Genomic DNA, 24,183 nt, shown 5'->3' on the forward strand with positions numbered 1-24,183 from the left:
TACTGTTGGAGTTATGTAGTTGAGGAAAACATGTACTATTTCTTTTTTAAATTTATTTATCTTAATTGGAGGCTAATTACTTTACAATATTGTAGTGGTTTTTGCCATACATTGACATGAATCAGCCATGGGTGTACATGTGTTCCCCAGCCTGAACCCCTCCCACCTCCCTCCCCATCCCATCCCTCTGGGTCATCCCAGTGCACCAGCCCTGAGCACCCTGTCTCGTGCATCAGATAAAGCAGTGTTAGAGGGATTTGGATAATGTGAAAGAAAGTGAAGTCGTTCAGTCGTGTCTGACTCTTCGGTACCCCATGGACTGTAGCCTACCAGGCTCCTCCATCCATGGAATTTTCCAGGCAAGAATACTGAAGTGGGTTGCCATTTCCTTCTCCAGGGGATCTTCCTGACCCCGGGAGTGAACCTGGGACTCCCGCATTGTGGGCAGATGCTTTACCAGCTGAGCCACAAGGGTAAAAATATATATAAATGTGTTTTTTTCTGTTAGACCTAGCCACTCAAAAGTAAAGAAATTTAGACTATATTCCTGATTCACTTTATATCTACCTATAAACATATTGATGTAAAAGTTAAAATATTTAGTTTTATATCTCAGTGAGGGATTAGGGTGCTAGAAACTGACTCTTAATTTTATTATAGCTTAGAATAAAGTATTGCATGTCTTATGTCGCATAGAATTATTAGGCCTATGTTAAATAAATTAGTATCTGTGAGAGCATAGTGAAGAAATGAACCTACTCTCAAAGAGCATACAGGAAATAAAGACAAAAATAAATTCATTTAAAGTCTTTTTTACGTCATATATCATACTGCCATGATATCTGGCACATGTCAAGCCCTTAATAAATGTTTATTTCAAAAGAAAAAGAATATAAATAAGTACATACTGGCTCAGCACAATTCAGTTTTAGAGAAATAAAATTTGTTAAGTACTGTTCTATGCAGGGATCACTAATGTAATCTTCACACAAATGTTAAGGTAATTTACCACATGAGATTAGCTGAAGCTCCAATACTCTGGTCACCTGATGCAAAGAGACGTCTCATTGGAGACCCTGATGCTGGGAAAGATTGAAGGCAAAAGGAGAAGAGGGCAGCAGAGGACGAAATGGTTGGATAGCATCACTGACTCAATGGCCATGAATCTGAGCAAACTCCAGGAGATAGTGAAAGACAGGGAAGCCGGGCTTGCTGCAGTTCATGGTGTCTCAGAGTTCGACACAGCTTAGTGACTAAACAGTAACAGAGATTAAGGTGGAGCTTATATCAAAATGCTGAGCGATGATTAGCCACAAAATCTCATCATTGGCAGAAAGCCTCCGATGATCATGTCTGGCTCACAGATCTGCTGGTGGACTGGCTATTGGCTGATCTAGACAACCTTCGCTTGTACAACGAGGTGACTAACTCAGCTGTGCTCCATATGCATCTCCTAGTCCAGAAGTGATGGTGGAGCTCACAGGACTCCTTGAGATATAGGCTGAAAATCAGCACAACACCACTTTTGCCTCATTCTGTTGACCAAAGCAAGTCACGAGGCAAGTACCAAATCAAAAGATGGCGAAATAGACTCCACATCTTTGGTGCTAAGAGTTGTAAAGTCACATGGTCAACAGTATGGATACAAAGAGAGGTGAAGAATTGGAGACATCACACACAGAATTGAGTTCTTAAGTTCTATTTTCATTAGCTCTTGAACGCAAAACATATTAAAATTACTTGCTTTATTTTTCAGGAAATAAATGTTCCAAACATGTACTATGGGACCAACCACTTTGCTTGGTATACAAAATATTTACATCTTTTAGTTCAATGGAAGAGGTCACTTATCTTCTTTTTAGGAGTGGAGAAAGCACTGAAAATTCCCTCTAAAGTTTTATTTGTCTTTTTCTCACTTTGTTTATTTTACATTAATTTTTAACTGGGGGGGGGGGCGTTGCTTTATAGTGTTGTGTTGGTTTCTGCTGTACAACGGCACAAATCAGCCATAATTATACATCCAACGCTTCCCACTTGGGCCTCCCTCCCCTCCCTCCATCCCACTCCTGTAGGTCATCACAGAGCATCAGGCTGGTTCCCTGTTTTGTCATAGCTGTATGCAGTACCTCTCTAGTCATCTTGTTTTATACACTGTATGTTATGAAGTAGTGTTTTACATAATAATTTTTTAAGATAATATGCAATCACTATATTTTGTGTCTGAAAAATGTTTTTGGTAAACATTTTTATGAAAAATAAAGTTTATATTATGGTAGGAGATTGTTCTTTTTTTCTTCAATAAATATTTTAAAATGCCTTTTCTTTTTCTATTTCATGTATTATCCACGTATATGTGCTTTATGTTTTAGTCTTAAGTGTTGTTTAAAGTATAACACATAAGCAGAATATGTAATATCAGAGATGAATTAAAGTGGGTTCACTGATTGTAGTTACATGTCTCTTCCAACACAGTCTAATATTATTAGATAAAAATTTAAGTGAAAAATATTAAAGAGTCCCCAAATTTTCAAGTCCCCATATTTTGAGAATTAGATTTAATAAGACAAACATTAGGATTTAACTTTTGGAAAAAGTAGTTATTTTTGTCTTTTTCTTTGTCCCTTTATGAGTATGTATTTTTGAAAAGCAAACAACGTGCTTATCATTATTGTAGAGAGGATGCAAATGTTGCTAGAATTATCTGATGAGCTTCTGTCAGGCTCTTGAGAGCAGTGAAGACATATTTTGGTTTAATTTGATGCTGTGCTTAGTATTATTCTGATGGTACTGGGTAAGTATTTCTGTGACTCTGTAGGAGAGCTGAGTGAACCATGCACCCCCTGTCATTCTATATCCCCTGAGTCCAAGCATGTCATTTCAACAACACAGCCAGAAAGCCAAAAGAGCTGACAGTTGGTTTGTGATTATTCCTGGACCTGAGGCTCCCTCATGTTACAGTACTAATCAAGTCATTTCACCAACTTATCATTAACTCAATTTGACCCGTGGGAGCAGAGATGAAATCTTTTTGGCAAGACTAATGATGCTATAAGATTGAAAAGATGTGCAGTGTAAAACCTTGATTATTCTCAGTCATTACCATGAGGAAAAGAATAAAAATACAAAGCATCAAATGGCGAAAGTAAAGACAGTGTCTTCCAGAGCACTTAAGCATTTTCCTCCCCCATGGTATGCCAATGTTTCCTTCCTTTTTTTTTTTTTTTTTTTTTAGAAAGTCACCTTTGTTCAGACACTTCATCTCAATTATTTTTTACACTAACAAATATTTTCTCTGGCAGTCAAGAAATTCACTTCTCTTTTATTTGTTTTGATAAATGGAATGGAAATTGTACTTTGCAGTCAGCTTCTAAGCTTTCTCAGGAAAAAGCAGCCAGGAACACGGAGCTCCCTGTCATGCTTCAGCGTTCTTAGTTCATGACATCTTCGACAAGATTTTCCTTTTCTTCTTGGCATGAGCTTTGGGATAGCTTCTATTTCTCTCTGACTGACAGCTGGATAATAAGTTTTATCACTAAAAGCTGATTCTAGGGAAATGTGATCCCTGCCCTCGATTCTCTTGTATTTGTTAAAGCTTTTGTTTTCACAACTCTTTCAGAATAACCAGAGATTATCACTACAGAAGCACCTGGATATTGACCTGTCCTGGCAGGTGCTATTCAGCAAATACCACAATTTGAATTTCCTTTTAACTGTTATTTAGAACCACTTATTAACTATCCCCGTCTTTTAGTTCTTGGCACTGGGTGGAAATACTTAATGGCTCAACTTAGGGGCTGTTGGACGAATACATGTCCTCAAATGAGGGTCGTTTGTTCTGTGAAGAATAAGAGGCACTTTACAGAACCACTTGCTGTTGAGAAGTGACTCAAAGTAAGCACGCTCTGTCGACCCGTGTCTTAATTTTTCTTAATGTTTAGAGAGTTATTAAGTAGGTTTTCATTTTGTCCTATCAAATTGTATTAAATATTTGCCACAAAAACTATTACAGACATAAATCCCATACTCGATCTGTTTAGAATTTAAGTAAGGGCAGTGATGTTATACTTCCTTCTTTATCTGCTAATTGTACATTACTGGTCATAGATTTGATATGCCACTTTTCTGCTATATCTGTTTATTTTTTCTTGATTTCATGTCACCTTTCTCACTGTAGCAACTAGGAAATAGGTGAACAATACAAGGGAAGTGGAATGGGAAAAGTTGGTAACCCTAGCTGATCAACATTTGGCAGAAAAGATAAAGAAAACCATAGTCTACTGAAGTCACACTTCGTGGCCTCTTGCTCTCCACTAACACATTGCAGTGTTTGGATATCTCCACTTCCATTGACGGCACCATTGACCCAACCCCCAACTTTATTTTTCTAAAGCAACTAGTTCACTGTGTTAATTTCCTGCTCTGTTACTATTTATTAGGTATAGATGAGGTTACTTTTTGTCATGACATTCAAAATTTTTCTAATCTGTTTTCAATAAATATTTCCTATATAATCTCCTATTAGATAACTTGTATAGCAACCAAATGGGATTGCATATTTTTCCAGTTTCCTCTACATATTTATGCATCTTATTTCCTCTTCATTTGTATTATTTATCCAAGCTAGTCTATAGATCTTCTTGCATTATTCATTGAGACCTAATCCAAATGTCTCTTCCATTTGACAGGTGGAAGGTTTTTCTTTCTTAAATTCCTGTAGTATCTTATTCCATTCACATACATTTCTATCATATTGTTTCAACGCTTTATCTTTTTCTTAGTTTATCACCTTTACTAAATAAGTGTTAGGCTCCTTGAAGTCTATTATTGTTTTATTCACTTCAGAATCCTCCACAGTGTCTTGTATCATATACTTACATAGTAGGCAACCCATTTTTTGTTTCATAATAAATGGATGGCTTGTTCAAAATATTTTAATATGATCCTTTGCTTCCTGAAGATCACTACCTTCCTATATTTCTTCCCAAGTTTCTGCCAAAATTTTGCTCCACAACTTTTATCAAATCCTTGTTTCTTTCCCAAATTTCATTTTGCTAGAAAAGCAAAATGAGAGAGAGAGAACATGTATGGAATACATAATAGAAATTTGAAAGTAGAAAGTTAAAAATTGGAAAGAAGAAAGAACGTTTAGTAAATTTCAAAACACTGAACAGATAATGCATTAATAAGTGGGATCCCCATTGTTTTATCATCATTGTGGTGACCAGTGATGATTGTTATAAATATTAGCTACTGTGATGTCTCTACATACCATTCACCACACAAACTCATTTCTTTAAATTACTTAATCCTTTAAAAAGCACTTATGCTCAGCTTTATGCAACATAGCGCCACCGCCGCCGCCAAGTCGCTTCAGTCGTGTCCGACTCTGTGCGACCCCACGGACTGCAGCCTACCAGGCTTCTCTGTCCATGGGATTCTCCAGGCGAGAACACTGGAGTGGGTTGCCATTTCCTTCTCCAAGTAACATATTGAGTCCTGAGCAATATCCTGCTTCCATTTATTCTATAAAAATTAATTGTTTCAATTTTAAAGGTTAACATTTTTATTTATGCATTCATATCTCAGAAATAAATGCTATTATTGATAAGCCATAAGAATAATGGATCAGGGTGAGAAATTTATGTAATTTCATTGTCAAATTCTCTGATAGAATTTACTTTGAATGGATTTCATAGTAGTAGAACATTATCACGTCTCTACTGTTTATATTCTGATGTTTTTAAAAAACCTATGTACACATGGTTGTCAAACCATGTCAGAGTTAACAGACTTCAGAGTTGTTGCATGGCAGAGTGCCTGTTTTATGTGTATATGTATGTGCATGTGTTAATACATGTATATGTGTATGTATACATAAATGTACACACGTGAGCACATATATAACATGTATGTAAATATAGCTCAGAATGTCCAACTTCAATAAAAACTGGAAAAAATAAAGAATATGTCAATTAAGAAAAAGTTTAATTAGAGAGTGACTTCCTCTGAGTTATTGCAGATGCCTTAGAGCTCAAAGTAATTGAGTTTTGACTTTAGATGTGCTTCTGTATGTGTGTGTGTGTGTTTACTTTGTTGTATGTGGGTTTCTGAATATTGCCCTGGGTTAGAGTAAAATTACATTTTAAGTCACTATGTTAGTAGTAACAATTTGTTTTGCAGCATTTATTCAAGTCATTGTGAAAAATATAGATTTTAAATACCATATTTACCATGTAGAAAGATTCTTTGCTTATTAGAAAGGTATTTCTTTTCACAAATTTTCACTTTTTATACCAGTTAATAAAGTATTCACTACTGGTATTATGATTGTGGTTTTTGCACATATGTATAGGATTTGTTAACCTACCTTTTCCAGATTTTGACTTAGAGTTTTAAAATCTAATTTATATTAGTGTCAAAGTAAGCAGCATTTAAGTAGACCAAAACAAAATTCTCAACGTGAACTCTGTATTTTTTTACATATTACATAATAAATATGTCTTTGTTCAATTCTTAAAAATGAATAATTGAGTATGTAAAGTTGTGTCTTTAAGATTGTCTGGATGTACTTTTATTTTAAAAATTAAAAAATTGAAATAGAATAAAATGTGGGGAGGAGTGAGTTATTTCTGCTTTTGACAGTGAGTCCTTCAGTGCGCACACATTTGCATCTCTTCTTGCTCTTCCATGCCTAGAGAAATGCCAGGCTCCTGCAAACTCTGACTTGCTCTAGGGCTCTTCAGAATGTGAAGCAGTTCTAATAGGCAGTCAGCTAGTTGCAGCAGCTGAGCAGACCTCGAATAGCACGTACATTTCCTATTTTCAGTACTCCATAAAGTGGTTGAATAAGGGAAGCCAGAAGGCAAAAGAAATTGGATATAATGAGATTAGTTAGGAGAAGGAAATTTCTATTTATTTTTGTAGATATTTAAGTTTATAAATAGAGAAATTAATTTTTAAAATTATTTTATGATTATCTTGGGGGAAAAATGTTAATATGTAGTCAGTAATATAACAGGAAAATTTTAGTCTATGACGTATTAAGTAGTTTTTATTTTTTACCATTTTGCATGTCTACTTTTTCATACTCATATATACGCTTTATTATTTCTTTCTTTTTTAAAAAGGATGCATATATGCATCTAAATTGGCTGTTCAGAAACATGGTCTCTCTATGATGACTACACCCTAAAGTCTTGTGTAACCTTTAAACCATTCCTATGATTATCTGCTTTTTTTGTTTTTTGCTCTTTGTTTTTGGGGGGGGGGGTGGCGTTTATTGGCCTTATAGTTTCTACTCATTGCCAAAGTTAGTTAGGTAAAAATTTCTTCCTCTCCTACCAAAGAAGTTGTGTCATACATCTGTAAAACAGATTCCTTTTAAAGTTTTATTTCATTGTATTTTTTAATATATTTATACCCCTTTAACTCATTTCTCTGACACCTCATTCACTGCTTTTGGCAAATGTCAATCTGTTCTCTGTAACTAATCTATGATCTTTTGGGGGAGTTATTTTTCATTTTTGTTTTTAAGACCGCACATGTTAGAGACATTATGTGGTATTTGTTTTTCGCTGTCTGATTTATTTCACTTAGCATAATACCCTGGAAATCTATCCATGTTGTTGCAAAAGCCAAGGTTTCGTTCTTTTTCGTGGCTTAGTAGTGTTCTATTATACATATGCATATTTGCATATATATGCATAAATATATAGGAAATATATTTTCTTTACATATTCATCCCATGATGGATACTTGAGTTGTTTCCTTGTAAGATAGCTGCACTGAACATGGGGATGCATATATCTTTTTGAGTTAATGTTTTTATTTTCTTCAGGTACATACCCAGAATTGGAATTGCTAAATCATTTGGTAGTTCTATTTTTAATTGTTTGAGGAACTTTAATGCTATTTTCTATAGTGGCTGCACCAATTTACACTCCCAACAGTGCACAATGCGTCCCTGTTGTCAACATCCTCAGCAACACTTCCTGTTTCTTGTCTTTTTGATAACAGCCATTCTGATACATATGAGGTGATATCTTATTGTACTTTTGGTTTGTATCTCCCTGATGATTAATGATATTGAACATGGTTTCATGTACAAGTTGACCATCTGAATGTCTTCTTTGGAAAATATCTATTTGGATGTTCTGGCTATTTTTTAATCTTTTTTTTTTATCTTTTGAATTATAGGAGTTATTTATGTATTTTGGATGTTAACTACTTATCAGATATATGATTTGTGAATAATTTCTCCCCTTGAGGTGGTTACTTTTTCAGTTTTTTAAGTTTGATGTAGTCTCACTTTTTTTTTTTTTTTGCTTTTGTTGCCTTTGTTTTTGGTGTCAGATTCAAAAAAATCATTGCCCAGAACCTGTGTCAAAAAGCTTACTGCCTATGATTTTTTCCTAAAAGTTTTATGGTTTCAGGTCTTACTGTCATATATTTAGTTCATTTTGATTAATTTTTGAATATGGCATAAAAGAGTGGTCGTGTTTCATTCTTTTGCATATGACTAATTTTCCCAACATCATTTAATGAAGAGATAGTTCTTTCTCCATTGTATATTCTTGACTCCTTTGTCATAAGTTAGTTGACCAGATATGTATGCATATATTTCTATGCTCTCTATTGTTTCTTTGATTTATGTTTCTGTTTTAATACAAGTATCATACTGTTTTAATTGTTATAACTTTGTAATATAGTTTGAAATCAGGGATCATGTTGCCTCCAGCTTTGTTCTTTCTCAAGATTGCTTTGGCTATTTGGGTTTGTGTGTGTGAGTGTGGCCCCATACAAATTTTAGTATTATTTGTTTTATTTTTTTGAAAAAAAAAATGCCATTGGAATTTTGATAGAGGTGAAAATTGACTCTGTAGATCACTTTGGTAGTATGGCCATTTTAGCAATATTGATTTTTCCAATCCATGAGCATTGAATATCCTTCATTTGTATCTTCTTCAACTTCTCTTATGCTTTTCTTAGTCTTTTAAAGTTGTATTGGAATGCAGGGTAAGGGCAAATTGAATAGTGAAATAAAATGAAAAGGTGTGTGAGAGTGAGTGATCACTTGGAGAAAGAGAAATTTGTAAAGGATAAAATGTCAGATTCAAAATGAGGGGTATATGAAAAAAAAGTATATAGCTACTAGACCTAAAAAATTAAAACTGAGAAATAAATACTTATTGGTATTATCTCTTATTGCTGTATGAGATATTTTCATTATATATGCCAGGTATTTTCTGGAAAAATCTTACTTTTCATTCTGTATACTTTTCAAATAAACTATGGACTAACTGCAACAGGGTCATTCAGTTTCATGTGATTGTTACAACAATATCACAATTTATCTGGGAAATTTTGGATGATCCTATGTATGAGTGCCTGGCCAGTTTGTGGACAGTGGTGCCAAAGACTGTGTTTTCAGTCTAACTAGATGGAAATGAAAGTGTCATCATCTCACTCTTGTGCCTGGCAGGAAAAACGGTAACATAGCGGTAGACATATAAAGAGACTTTTTTTTTAATGATTAAAAACCAGGTCTTTGTTCTAGCCTATTTAACATGCTAAAGAGAAACACTGAAGCAAAAGTGATAAAATAGGGAGACTGGATATTGTAAACAGTCAGAAGATCAGCAGACAGAATTTAAATCCTAAACTTTGAATTCTATCAAAAGTTTATATGTATATTTGTGTGTATATATATATGTATATATATATATAGTCTTATGGTTTTAAATTAAATGGCCACCAGAGTGTAATTTAGGCTTGCCATCTGTGCACTATGCTGATTATTTTTACACAACTAAGATTTTAATCTTAAAAAATGAAAATTTATAAAAACACTCATGTTGGACTTTTTGGATTTTTTATTATTTTTCTTTGCTTTTTTCCTACTCATTTCTATTTTGCAAGAGCACTAACTAACAATCCCTAATGAGTTAACAGAGGCACCAACAAAGCCGTGACCTTCACCTTGACTTTGATCTCTTTGTCAAATCAATGTATTAAAGTTTTGGTGTGTATTTGTTTGTTTAGTATGTAGACTTTGCCATGGCCATGACTTTCATAGAGCAATTATTTTTATTAAGTTAGACGATTAAAGTTAGTCTTGCATGAGAAAAGTATACACTTGGGAAGCAGTGATGGATGGACTCAAGTCTTCAGAGTGTTTAGCTCTGCCAGAATTTTCCAGTTGAATGGAAATTCACCTCCCAGTTTGGTTTGGGTGACACTCTATGGATTGTCAAACCTGAGTGTTTCCTAGAGAAAGACAAAAAGAGATCAAAAAGGATAGATGACAGTGTGAATATCCACATGTGTTCTTGCAATTTTTCTCAGATATTTTTCTGCTTTGATGAACAACATCATTACTGAAATAATAAATGTTAATTAATATCTGCGTCATTCTTGTAAATGGTAGTTTAGTGATACAATTAGACTAATTAGTATACAGCATAGCTTGGTGACATGATAAATCATAGAGCAGAACATGTTGACTCTTATCCATTATGATGTATTAGCTAATTCACTTGTTCAATAATGACAAAAGATGGGGAACAGGGCAGTAACAATAGAAACAACTATAAAAGTGTCATGGCCACATTTTCAGGTTTTTATTTTTCTACCATGTTCCTGAGAACTATGGACTATGGACCTTTTACATTTTTTTCCTTTTCTTTTTGCATTGGTAAATCATACCCCTGAAAGAAACCTTCAAGAACAAAATCATGAGGAACTTCCCTGGTGGTCAAAGTTAAAACTCTGCTCTTCCACTGCAGGGGTTACAGGTTCAACAGGTTCAACCCTTGGTTGGGGACCTAAGATTCCATGTGCCACATGGCGTGGCCCCCCAAATAAAATAAGATCATGAGTAAATAAAGAAACAATAAACAATGACTTTCCAACTGTCCTAGGTTCACACATGTTGTGTTATGTGCAGTGTTATACTTTTTCAAGATGATTCATGGTAAAGCTGACAGCCATCTGCATATCTGATTAATTTTTCAGAACCTATGCGAACCCCAAAGACTTTAAAGATTGCTGAAATACAAGCAAGACGCATCGCTGTGGACTGGGAATCCTTGGGTTACAACATCACTCGGTGCCACACTTTTAATGTCACTATCTGCTACCATTACTTCCGTGGTCACAATGAGAGCAAGGCAGACTGCTTGGACATGGACCCCAAAGCCCCTCAGCATGTTGTGAACCATCTGCCACCTTATACAAATGTCAGCCTCAAGATGATCCTAACAAATCCAGAAGGCAGGAAGGAGAGTGAAGAGACGATTATTCAAACTGATGAGGATGGTATGGTCATACTTCTTTACTTTTTAAAGGGGAGATTATATCACAGGATTATGCACACTCTTACAGTTTTGCCTAGAGTTCCCAAAATTGAAGTGGATCCTAAAATCTGCTAAATACTCTTAACAGGGTTAACTTTGAAAATAGTTGGTCTTAAACAAAAACCTTAATATTCTTCACAGTAGCATCAAATACTAGATGAACTCTTCCTTTACTGTTTTGTCTTTATACGGTGTTAGAAAATTGACAACTGTACTAAAAGTCTAAATATAGATTATATTAAATGTTCAAAAATAATTTTTATTGTTTGTGGCACCATATCGATTACCTATTGGGGAAATGCCCTTAACTAAAAATTTAGTTTTTTGCATTTTACAGACCAATAGTAATAGTTTTCATTTCCTTTAGATTTGAAAGCAATATTGTTTACCTGTTATATTCATTTTTAGATAGTTTTATTTAATTATAAATATAAAAGAAAGTCAAAGTTTATATTTTTAAGTCTGAATAAAGGTCTGTATCAGATATTGGCAAGCTATCATCTTTTATTTATTACCACCCAAGCAATTGAATTATAATTTGCCCAACTTCTGTGTGTATTACTTCTAAATTATTAAATACTAGGAAGAAACATTTATATTAATATTATGAATTATACACACTTTTACTATAGCATGTCATTAATATGAGTATGAATACAATTGTCTATTTTAAAAAATGTATCTTAGACAAAAGCAATATAATAAAAACACTATATGCTTCCAAAGTAAGACATTTCATTTTCAAACCTTCCTTTTATGAATGAAAGTATGCAAGAAGGAAAAAAAGTATGCTATATAGTGAATTGAGGCAAACCTGAATTGGGAGTCAGGAACGTGAGTTTTCAATCCTGGCTCAAATAACACATGTAACCTTACTAAGTCCTTTCACCCCTCTAATTCTCTACTTCTCAGCTCTATATGAAAAGTTCAAATTAGATGATCTCTAAGGGTCCATCCTGTTCTAAAATGTTCCTTGAATAGCTTGTTAGGATGGCTACATTTTTATTTGGGTTTCAGAAAACAGGATGTATTTCATACCCTAGTGTTCCCAATTTCCCCAGATTCTGAACTTTAGTCTCAGATGTATATTTTGATGCCTACAAGTATGAGATTGCCATAAAATAGGTCAATAATACCAAAATTTCTAGAAATTCTCCTTATTACTTTAAACATTTTCACTCTGAAAAATGAAAATGATCTTGTATTGTTTTGCTGTTTTTGTTGAAATAAAGGGAAGCAAAAGCCTTTAAACTTCATTTAGCTCACTCAGATTTTCAAGGAAACAATCTTGTCCTAAAATTATACATATTCCTAAAATTTCAAAGACTTATTCATGATAAATGTGCTTTTGTCATTTTTGAAATAATAGAACAGATTCACCTGAAATAATTCACAGATTCATGTTTGAACTTGCACTTAATCAAAACATTAACTATATTATAAAGAACAAACCCTATTCTAACATATAAACACATAAACATTTGTATTGCCTCCCCCACAACACACATACAACACATATGCTTATGAAAGAAAGAATGGTTGAGTGTAGCTGTTTCATAGGTAGAGAATCAAAATGGGAAGTCTAAGCATGGATTCAAAAGCTCTGAAAAAATGTCTATCTCATTTCATAAAATGCAATAATACTATGTCTGATTACACTAGAGATTAAGTAAAGTTTGTTTACCATATTTTGTTAGTTTCAGGTGTACAGCAATGTGATTCAGATTGTTTTTTAACATTATATCCCATTATATTTTATTTGGTAGCTTCCCTGATAGCTCAGATGGTAAAAAATGTGCCTGCAATGTGGGAGACCAGGGTTCATTGCCTGGCTCAGGAAGATGCCCTAGAGCATAGTTAAAGATCAGTTCGGTCGCTCAATCATGTCCAGCTCTTTGTGATCCCATGGACTGCAGCACGCCACGTTTTCCTGTCCATCACTAATTCCAGGAGCTTGCTCAAACTCATGTCCATTGAGTTGGTGATGTCATCCTACCATCTCATCCTCTGTCATCCCCTTCTCCTCCAGCCTTCAATCTTTCCCAGCATCAGGGTCTTTTCCAGAGATTCCGTTCTTCATATCATGTGGCCAAAGTATTGGAGTTTCAGCTTCAGCATCAGTCCTTCCAATGAATATCCAGGACTGATTTTGATTGACTGGTTGGATATCCTTGCTTTCCAAGGGACTCTCTAGAGTCTTCTCCGATACCACAGTTTAAAAGCATCAATTCTAACACATGTGTACCTGTGGTGGATTCATTTTGATATTTGGCAAAACTAATACAATTATGTAAAGTTTAAAAATTAAATAAAATTTTTAAAAAAAGCATCAATTCTTCAGCACTCAGCTTTCTTTATGGCCCAACTCTCACATCCATACATGACTACTGGAAAAACCATAGCTTTGACTAGATGGTCTTTTGTTGGCAAAGTAATATCTCTGCTTTTTAATATGCTGTCTAGGTTGGTTATAACTTTCCTTCCAAGGAGCAAGTGTCTTCTAATTTCATGGTTGCAGTCACCATCTGTGATGATTTTGGAGCCCAAGAAAATAGTCTGTCATTGTTTCCATTGTTTCCCTATGTATATGCCACGAAGTGATGGGACAGATTCCATAAAGTTCATTTTTTGAATGTTGAGTTTGAAGCCAAGTTTTTCACTCTCCTCTTTCACTTTCATCAAGAGGCACTTTAGTTCCTCTTTGCTTTCTGCCATAAAGGTGGTGCCATCTGCATATCTGAGGTTATTGATATTTCTCCCTGCAAACTTGATTCCAGCTTGCACTTCATCCAGCCCAGTTTTTCACATGACGCACTCTGCATATAATTTAAATAAGCAGGATGACAATATACAGCCTTAACATTTTCGTTTCCCAGTTTGGAGCCAGTTCATTGTAAAATACTGAATATAATTCCCTGTGCTATGCAGTAGATTCTTGCTGCTTATCTATTTTATGTATAGTAGTCTGTACCCATTAATCCCATACTCTTACTTTGTCTCTCCCTCCCTCCATCTCCCCGTTAATAACTAAGACTCTTTCTGTTTGTATATAGATTCATTTGTGCTGTTTTTAGATTCCACGTGTAAGTGATACCATATAGTATATGTCTTTCTGTGTCTGACTTCACTAATTGAAGTATTCTATAAATCCATCCATGTTGCTGTAAATGACAATATTTCATTCTTTTTATGATTGAGTAATATTTCGTTGTACGTATATTTACGTGTGTATGTGTATGTTTATACCACACCTGCTTAAGTCAGATGAATCAGTGGTAAAGAATTCACCTGCAGATGGAAGAGCCTCAGGAGATGCGGGTTCAATCTCTGGGTCAGAAAGATCTCTTTGAGAAGGGAATGTCTACCCACTCCAGTATTCTTGCCTGGAGAATTCCATGGACAGAGGAGCCTGGTGGGCTACAGTCCCTGGGATCGCAAAGAGTCAGACACGACTGAGCACTCACTCACTTTCCTTAAGCCAGTTGTCTGTTGAAGGGTACTTGAGTTTGTTTCCATATCTTGGCTACTGTAAATAGTGCTGCTATGAACCTTGGGATCCATGCATCTCTGAATTAGAGTTTTGTCTTTTCTGGATATATAACCAGAAGTGAGATTGCTGGATCATGTGATTATTCTATTTTTAGTTTTTTAAGGAACCTCCATATTGTTCTCCATAGTGGCTACACCAGTTTACATTCCCACCAACAGTGTGTGAGGATTCCCTTTTCTTCACATCCTTGCCAAGATTTAGTATTTGTAAACTTTTGCTGATGGCCATTCTGACACATGTGAGGTGATACATCCTTTTGGGTTTGATTTGCATTTCTCTCATAATTAGGATGCTGAGCATCATGTCATGTGCCAGTTGGTCATCGGTATGTCCTCTTCAGCAGAATGTCTGTTTAGGTCTTCTGCCCATTTCCTGACTGGGTTGTTTGGTTTTTTTGACATTCAGTTGTACAGGCTGTTTGTATATTTGGACATTAACCCCTTGCCATTTGCATTGTTTGCAAATACTTTCGTCCATTCTCCAAGCTATCAATTAGTTTTGCCGATGGTTTCCTTTGCTGTACAAAAGGTTTTAAGTTTGATTAGGTCTCACCTATTCATTGTAGACTATACATTTTATAACTTCTGAGTTAAGTAAAAAGAATGTACTCACATGTTTTATTGCCTACACTTAAAAGTGAAAAAAACATATATTTTCTTAATTGATATTAAGTCTCCGTTATACAAGTTTTATGCTTCTTTAGTCAGTCATAGGGACTTCCCTGGGTGTTCAGAGAGTAAGGAATCTGCCTGCGATGTGGGAGACCTGGGTTAGATCCCTGAGTGGGGAAGATCCCCTGGAGAATGAAATAGCAGCCCACTCCAGTATTCTTGCCTGGAGAATTCCATGGACAGAGGATCCTTGCAGGCTACAGTCAGTCCATGGGGTCGCAAAGAATTGGACATGACTAAGCAACTGACACTTCACTTCACTTAGTCATTCTCTAAAAATATAATTTATTTTGATGGTATTATTTGGTTTGAGTTTTTAGTCTGCTTTTCTTTCCACAAACCAAAGAATGCTGTAAGGCTTATTAAATTCCTTTTTCATATTGCATTCAATTTTTTAATTTATTTTTTATACATATATGACTAGATTACTAGTTAAGAAGAGAATTGCCATGGAAATTTAAGTTATGTCCTAAAGTTGATCAAACTCATGACTATTCTATTTATTTTATCTAAAAAAATTTTTGTAAAAGTAAAATGGAACTATTTAGCCTAATTTCAATATTATTTTTTACCCTCCTTTTAACCTCTTTTGAAGAATGTTTTTATTATTTGTAATGATATTGAGTTGTATATTATTATTTCATGGTAGTAGAGTTGCAAAGTAATTCCTTCTGCTATAAAGTTTTTTTTTTTTTTTTTAAGTTTTGCTTTATATGTAAGACTAGATGAAGTTCAAGCTTTCTGTGAAGTATTTGCAAATAATTCAGTCTTCAGATCAGAGCTCCAGTTTCTACATAGGGTATTTGATGTGTTTCAATGTTCCTGAATTGGGGGCACAGAATATCTAAATCACAATCTATTGTTGGAAGATGGATGGGTTGTGATGATCTAATTAAGTCAGTCTTACTAAATTATTGCTGCCCCATATACATAGAAAAATAATAAATTTTCAGTCATCTAGTTAAAGAATATAATTTCATGAATAGAATTCTGGGGACATCCATAAATCATGAGAGCAAAGCTAGAATGATTTCCCACCAGAACCCTAAAGTAGAAGTTATATTTAATTTATTGTATGCTTTTTTTAATGCATAGGTAGAATTTTTTGTATGAGATTTTGTTTTCATTTTTTATTCTTGCATTCATAAAAATCAATATTGTTAAGTTAACCCTGCAGGAAAACCTGGTTTGGGAATATTTTTTGGCTAATATAAAGCTTTCTTTTAATGTGTATTTATTATATTTTAAAGGCTGTTATGCTTATTTAATATTAGCCTACCCCACTCACATTTCATTCTCCTCTCTTCCACTTTGAGAATTACATTTTAAAGGATTTTCTTATGTGAAAAAATTTTTTTTAGCTGAAGCAGCTCCCAAATAAATTACAAGCAGGGGAATAAAAGTCAGCATTCTGTTTCCATTAAAAGTTGTTGATGTGGAAATGTGAGGTGACAGTTCCTGCAATATAAAGACTGCAGTGGTGATGGTCTTAGTAACTTCATGTTGTATTTGCACAGATCATGTGTACATATAGATGTTTTTTGTATGTAGAACTATCTTCCTTCAAATGTAGAAATTATTGAACGTACTCTGTGCCCACACTCCTTTCCCTACATGTTTCATGTGTGTGTTCTCCTCTGTGTAATTCTTGCTCTCATTCACCATACTGGCCCCAGTACAAGGGCAGTAATTAGAACGCTCTCGGCAATCATCTTCTCACAAACTTTTCTGTAAATGTATGAAGTGAATCCCGTTGACAGAGTAGTACATGTATAAGAAGAGCAGAAAAATACACCAATTCTGGGAAGGCTACTTTCTAATTTTACTGTTCTCTGTTCAATGCAGAATTTACTAACATTTAAAATGATCCCCATTTGTGAACAATTTGACACATCCATGCCATTTCGTTTTTTTTGTTGTTGTTGTTGTCAAATCATGTTTGGTGAATGCCTATAGTAATTATAATACCATCAAATAAACATTTACTCACGAACTGGGGCTTTCCCTCCCCCTCCTCCCAATAGCCACCCTCTATGAGAGGTGGGAAAAGGTGAATAAAAGCTTTCCCTTAAGGTACAGTTGTAAGCTTATTTCATTTGGGTGGAATAGAAACAATAGATATTCTCTTGCAGAACAAACTGATGCCCTTGGTAGCCTCAGCAGATGCCACAGATTACACACAGGGGCCATCACAGCCCCTCTACCTTGATAACTGCATAGCATGTGCCAGTGGTGGCCCTGGGAGTGAACAGGAGTGGATGCCTTTGGTTAACTTTCCCCCAAGCCCTCGGTTATTAGATGCATAAACATATCTTGTAGAGTTTAGTCCCGGCATCTTTTCTGTTTACTGTGGGTTTTTTCCTTCATGAATTCATTATTAATGTGCCAAATTATGATGGCTGTCCCAGAGGTCATAACATCATTCATTGTCTCCTTCTGGATTGAAATAAATCTTACTCCTTTGACATATCATTCAGAATTTCTTGATGCTGCTGGCCACATTGCAATGCATTCCCTTTGATCCAGTGATTTTTAATTTATTTCCATCCTCACAAAATTGCTGTAGACTCTGAAACTACATTTCTAGATAATGTCATGTGTGAAGTTTCATGTGTAACGTTTCACTGAAATGTTAGATTAAGGAAAAATATTAATTAAAAAACTGGGTTGATATTTTCAAGAGAAAGCATACTTTCAAGCAAAGTAGGATGGATAGGATATATTTTTAAACATTAAGGGAACAAAAATGCTGGATATTTATGTAAATAAATAGCAACTAAATCTTTAAATAAAATACATAAAAGGAAAAACACAATAGTAAAGGATTTTGTATTTTGTCAATAGAAGCTGACACATCATTCATTGTTGCCACCGGGTATTGTCAGTTATATGACATTTGCAAATAAGGCCTGGAATGGTTTCTCACGTCTTGTCATACCTGGGGACACTTCAAAACTAGTTATGCTGATTGTTGAGTTCTAAAGAAGTCTGATGTTGTAAAGTGGTTTGATTCTTTGCTTTGAAAAAGGGAATTTCATTTAAAAGACTGAAGCAACAATTTTGAACCTATTCATCTAAAAGAGGTTTTTATACATTGCAATAATGCTCTTTTTTTTTAAATTATAGAAATGTAATAAATGTAGCTATGAAAGACTGACTATTAATGAGCATGTTAATTCAGTACCGTATGGTTTGGCTTTTGAGTCTAAGGAGCATTAATTATTATTATTACTTATTATTTTATGAACATTGTTTATAGAGATACTTTAGGGGCTTATAATAATCTTCAAAAAATCATTCAGGGAAATCTTTCAGGGCAAGCTCTGTTCTTGAAACAAATTACAAATGAGCCTTCACATTATTAGAGGGATACAACAGAGAGAACTAGACTACACTATTTAGCTCTCTGAGGTGATAGAAAATTCTGTTGAATAAAAATAACTTTGCAGTTGTACATAATCTGCATTAGAAGCTTAGAGATTTATTTTAAATTCATATGTATTCCCACATAGTAAAAGCTTGTCATACAGCTTCTTTTCTTAGGGACACATTTTTATTTATTTTATTTACTTTTAACCTGTTTATCCAGCTTACATGTTTACTTTTTTATGTTTCTTATATAAGGATCCTTATAACCAATAATGTATTTATATGTAGTGCCTGGCCCTGTACCAGTCAATTCTCTTCAAGGAACCTCTTTTGAAAATAAGATTTTCCTGAACTGGAAAGAACCTTTGGATCCAAATGGAATCATCACTCAATATGAGGTACTGGGAGAATAGGAAGTTTAATGAAATGTGCATTGAAGGGGAGAACCAAAGAAAATGTTACAGAGAAATAATGGAAAAGAAGTAAATGAGAATTAGAGGATTAAAATCACTATTAGTTCTTCTCTGTTTTAATTTATAAATTCCTCTAAGTATCAAAATGAATATTATATGGTACCTAGACTTTTCATATTCTTAAGTAAATTGTTTTAAAGAAGTAGGATGGAATTTGCCAACAGACTTACTGGTGGTTGTAAAAAGAATAAATTTTTACAAAATTAAGAAATTCATATTTCATACTATGAGTTAGGGAAAACCATTGAATGAAGTTGCTTTTAGGGTAGGGGAAAACACCTGAAAAGCAAAATATATCATAAACCTCTCTATTCCAGAGCTTCATCTCAACTTTGAATATAAATCATTATCTTATTTGTACATGTGAAAAGATGAAAATAAAATGTCCTTTTAATTGCACAGATATGTGGTCTGTTCTTGGGTACTCAGTGTTGTTTCCAGTATAAAATACGTTTTAGTGGCCACAGAGTGCATTATGAAAATGGAGAATTTTGCTTTTTTTCACTTTTAGTGATTGGTCTATTCAAAGTATTTTTCTTGATTCAGTTTTGGTGGGAATTTCTTGTGTTTCACATGCATTACATTATATATGACCATAAGATTTTTTATTAATATGTATTCATATTTATGGCTTCCCTGGTGGCTCAGTGGTAAAGAATCCGCCTGCCAATTCAGGAGACACGGGTTCAATCCCTGGGTCAGGAAGATCCCCTGGAGAAAGAAATAGCAACCCACTCTGATATTCTTGCTTAGGAAATCCTGTGGACAGAGGATCCTGATGGGCTTCAGTCCATGGGGTCACAAAAGAGTCAGACACGACTTAGTGACTAAAAGAACAACAACATTCATATTTAATTATATTGATTTATCTTTTGATGGAAGAAAATAGATGTATATTGATCCAGTCAGATAACTCTAGGTTTATCTGTAGATAAATAGATAGAGATGGACAGACAAACAGATAATAGATACAGAATAACAGTGAAATAACCATATCAAAATGAGAAAGAAAAGAAGGGGAAAAAAATGTGATTCACTCCACACAGATGCCCTTGAGTGCTATCTTATTTAAAGGGTTTTTTTTTTTAGAATGTATTATGATATGTATTGGATATGTAATAGGAAATAATATTTCTTAAAACAGGTCAGTTACAGCAGCATAAGATCATTTGATCCTGCAGTTCCTGTGGCTGGACCTCCCCAGACTGTATCAAATTTATGGAACAGTACACACCATGTCTTCATGCATCTCCATCCTGGGACCACCTACCAGTTTTTCATAAGAGCCAGCACTGTCAAAGGTTTTGGGCCAGCCACAGCCATCAATGTGACCACCAATATCTCAGGTATGAAATGAATAAAGTGCAAACAGAATTGGTTTGTAATAGCATATCCTAAAGAATCACAAATACACTGAGTGTAATTCATGTCATTTTTTGAATCTTTAATATAGTTAGTCATGATTGAAATCAAAAGTTTATAAATTCTTTTTGTTCTTCCATGTTCATTTTTATTATAATTCTATGGAGCAAAACAATTCAGTACATGGATATTTGGTTTGAACTTTAAAACTTGGTTACAATCACTATATCTTGGGAACACATAATAATCAAGCTAAGGCTAATGAAATTTATGGTTAGTGTGGTTCCCAGGTGTACTTGAACTTTTAAAGTAATTTATCCCTTGAGTCTAGTAATTCTATCCTTTAGCAATTTAAAAACAATTTAGAGTGAAATTGAGGTATTGGAGGCATGATGCTTCTCAGTATGATTTATGCATATGTGTGTGTATGTATAGTGCACACATGATATACACACATATGTAATATAATACTCATATACATTTGTACCTATTTAATCTGTCTATTCTACTTCCTAAATAACTCCCGGATGACTTGCCTCTTTCTCATGTCACCATCTCTACCTCTCCATCTGGATTGTATTTAAAGCTATCATTGACATGTCTTTCTAAGAAGCACTCTTGCCTTTAGACTTATCTTGCTCCTGTGTTTTTTTTGTTTTTCTGTTGATCTCTGTACAACATTTATTTCTTTCTTAATTTTTTTCAAAATCTAATATATAATATTTACTGTATTATGCCTACTATGATATTTTTACATGATTAGCATTTGTGGCACTTCATTTTATGGCCCTCTTCATCCTTTTCTCCTATCCATGGGCTTCCCTGGTGGCTCAGAGGGTAAAGCGTCTGCCTGCGATGCAGGAGACCCGGGTTCAATCCCTGGGTTGGGAAGATCCCCTGGAGAAGGCGATAGCACCCCACTCCAGTATTCTTGCCTGGAGAATCCCATGGACAGAGGAGCCTGGTGGGCTACAGTCCACGGGATCGCAGAGTCGGACATGACTGAGCGACTTCACTTTCATTCCTATCCATAAATCCAAAGTTCCAGTCACAGCAAACTATTATATTGTCCGTGTCCTTTCACATAATGGTATCTTCATATATTCTGTTTTTTTATCTCTGGTATATTTTTCCCATGTTCTCTCTTTCTGATGAGCTTTTACTCTTCTTTTAATATTCAGCTTAAGCACTGCCTAAATAGTGAAGTCCTCTCTGTTTTATCTTCCAGGTTCCCAGCACTAGTTTAGAAGAGTGTGGTCCCCCAGCATCAACTTCAAATTAAAATGTCCTAGAAATGTACATTATCAGGTCCCTCCCCAGACTTTCTGAATCAGAAACGGTAGACAAATGGGATAGCATTCTGCATTTTTATTTTAAGAGCTCTCCAGAAGTTTCTGATCTCCCTAGTCTGAGAACCACTGTCTAACTGTCTCCTATTTTGGTCACCTAAATTCTTCTATAATTTTTTGGCGTTTATGAGACTGTCACTCTTGATAAATCTGAATACCTACTTTTAACTCTATAAATGTCAAAAACCATGCTTCATTTACTTCTATATTTATAGCACTTCTTGTAAAGTTTAACACATAGTAAGTATTCAGTAAATGTTCAATGAGTGAATGCAATACTTTAAACTTTTTATTAGATACCATTTGTTCATAGTTTTTCTGGTAATGTACATATTTCACTGGTCATATCCTCCCTTAAACGTCTTTCTGCATGGAAATGATCAAAAGCCATTTAAGGTTATTCACCCAGTTCAGGATTAGGAAGCCTCCTTACCCCCCAAAATTATCAAATATTTTGAAAAAATTTAGATTTCTTCTTTTTAAGAATCTGACAACGAGGGCACTAATTCTTGGAAATTAACAGCCAAAGTGCTCATTTCCATTCAGCATACTTTCTAGATATGTCTCTATTCTGACCACAGTGGTGAAAGTGATCAAGATCAATGTTAGGTCATTCCACAACCTCTAGGTCGAAGCAGCACCACCTCCCCAGGCAGCCTTTTACCTAACTTCCTGCCATTTCTGTCTCCACATCTCCATGTGCAACTCCATTACCGAAACTCCCCAGAGTCTATGCTATTAACACCTTCCTCCCATCCCATCAATGCTGGTTTCAAGATCTCAGGAACCTAGAAGTTAAAACATATTCATAAAATGTTTGGAGTGTGTGTCACAAGTTGCAGATTATAATTTAAAATTTAACAAGTCTTCTTATCTTCTGCTGCTTTAGGTTCTCAGAGTTAACATTCAGTGGCATTTGTTAAGGTATAGTTTAATTTTAAGCATTAAATTGATTTTTTCCTTCATTCAGTTCAGTCGCTCAGTCGCCTGTCCGACACTTTGTGACCCCATGGACTGCAGCACACCAGGCCTCCCTGTCCATGACTAACTCCTGGAGTTTACTCAAACTCATGCCCATCACCGATGCCATCCAACTATCTCATCCTCTGTCATCCCCTTCTCCTCCCACCTTCAGTCTTTCCCAGCATCAGGGTCTTTTCAAATGAGTCAGCTCTTCTCATCAGGTGACCAAAGTATTGGAGCTTCAGCTTCAGCATCAGTCCTTCCAATGAAAATTCAGGACTTATTTCCTTTAGGATGGACTGGTTGGATCAGGATCATTTATTCAGTTTGAACTATGATATATTCTTGTTTATTGATTGAAACTTTCCCCCTCATTAATCATTTATCAGCTCCAACTTTACCTGACTACGAAGGAATTGATGCCTCTCTCAATGAAACTGCCACCACGATAACAGTCTTGTTGAGGCCAGCACAGGCGAAAGGTGCACCTATCAGGTAAGAGGGGAAAACCGTAGTCAGAGGGAAAACAGCCAGGAGAACAGATGTTTTCTCATAGCCATTCAGCAGCCAATATAGTGGTTCATCTTTAAGAGAAGTTCATTTGACAGCTCATATCAGAATGGTTTTATTTTTGTTTTGTTTGTGTTTGTTTGTTTTTTTGGTCAAACCTATGAAGAGATTTTTAAGAGTAAAATTCTAAGGGGATTTTGAGATATTCATGAACTGAACCATTCACCTCTCTGTACTGTTTGATTTAAGAGCATTGTTCTTTGAATTTTTTCTTTCTCTAGCCCCATTTCGTTTCCCTTCCTCTGTTGGTATCTGTGGTATACGAGCTTTGAAGGTATTTGTCAAGAATAGAGTGAGAAAATAACCCCTGTCCGTTGTATTAAATCTGTTATGAATAAATTCCACATGAGTGAAATTATTGATTGAATAATAATATAGATTGCTATGCTATGCTATGCTAAGTCACTTCAGTCGTGTCCGACTCTGTGTGACCCCATAGACGGCAGCCACCAGGCTCCCCCATCCCTGGGATTCTCCAGGCAAGAACACTGGAGTGGGTTGCCATTTCCTTCTCCAATGCAT

At 35.0% G+C, this 24,183-nt stretch overlaps 1 protein-coding gene across 2 annotated transcripts in view; it reads left to right on the forward strand.

The window, feature by feature from the left end:
- PTPRK (protein tyrosine phosphatase, receptor type, K) overlaps positions 1 to 24,183 on the forward strand; it is a 618,790-nt gene that overhangs the window by 478,742 nt on the left and 115,865 nt on the right. For both annotated transcript variants that reach the window (XM_010834647.1, XM_010834648.1), the window contains exons 8-11: positions 11,014 to 11,316; positions 19,233 to 19,342; positions 20,562 to 20,763; positions 23,481 to 23,586. In XM_010834647.1, the coding sequence (XP_010832949.1) occupies positions 11,014 to 11,316; positions 19,233 to 19,342; positions 20,562 to 20,763; positions 23,481 to 23,586 (721 nt within the window). The remainder of the gene's footprint in view (positions 1 to 11,013; positions 11,317 to 19,232; positions 19,343 to 20,561; positions 20,764 to 23,480; positions 23,587 to 24,183) is intronic.

The sequence above is a fragment of the Bison bison genome, unplaced genomic scaffold, assembly GCF_000754665.1.
Source record: "Bison bison bison isolate TAMUID 2011002044 unplaced genomic scaffold, Bison_UMD1.0 scf7180017864035, whole genome shotgun sequence".
Lineage (NCBI taxonomy): Eukaryota > Metazoa > Chordata > Mammalia > Artiodactyla > Bovidae > Bison > Bison bison.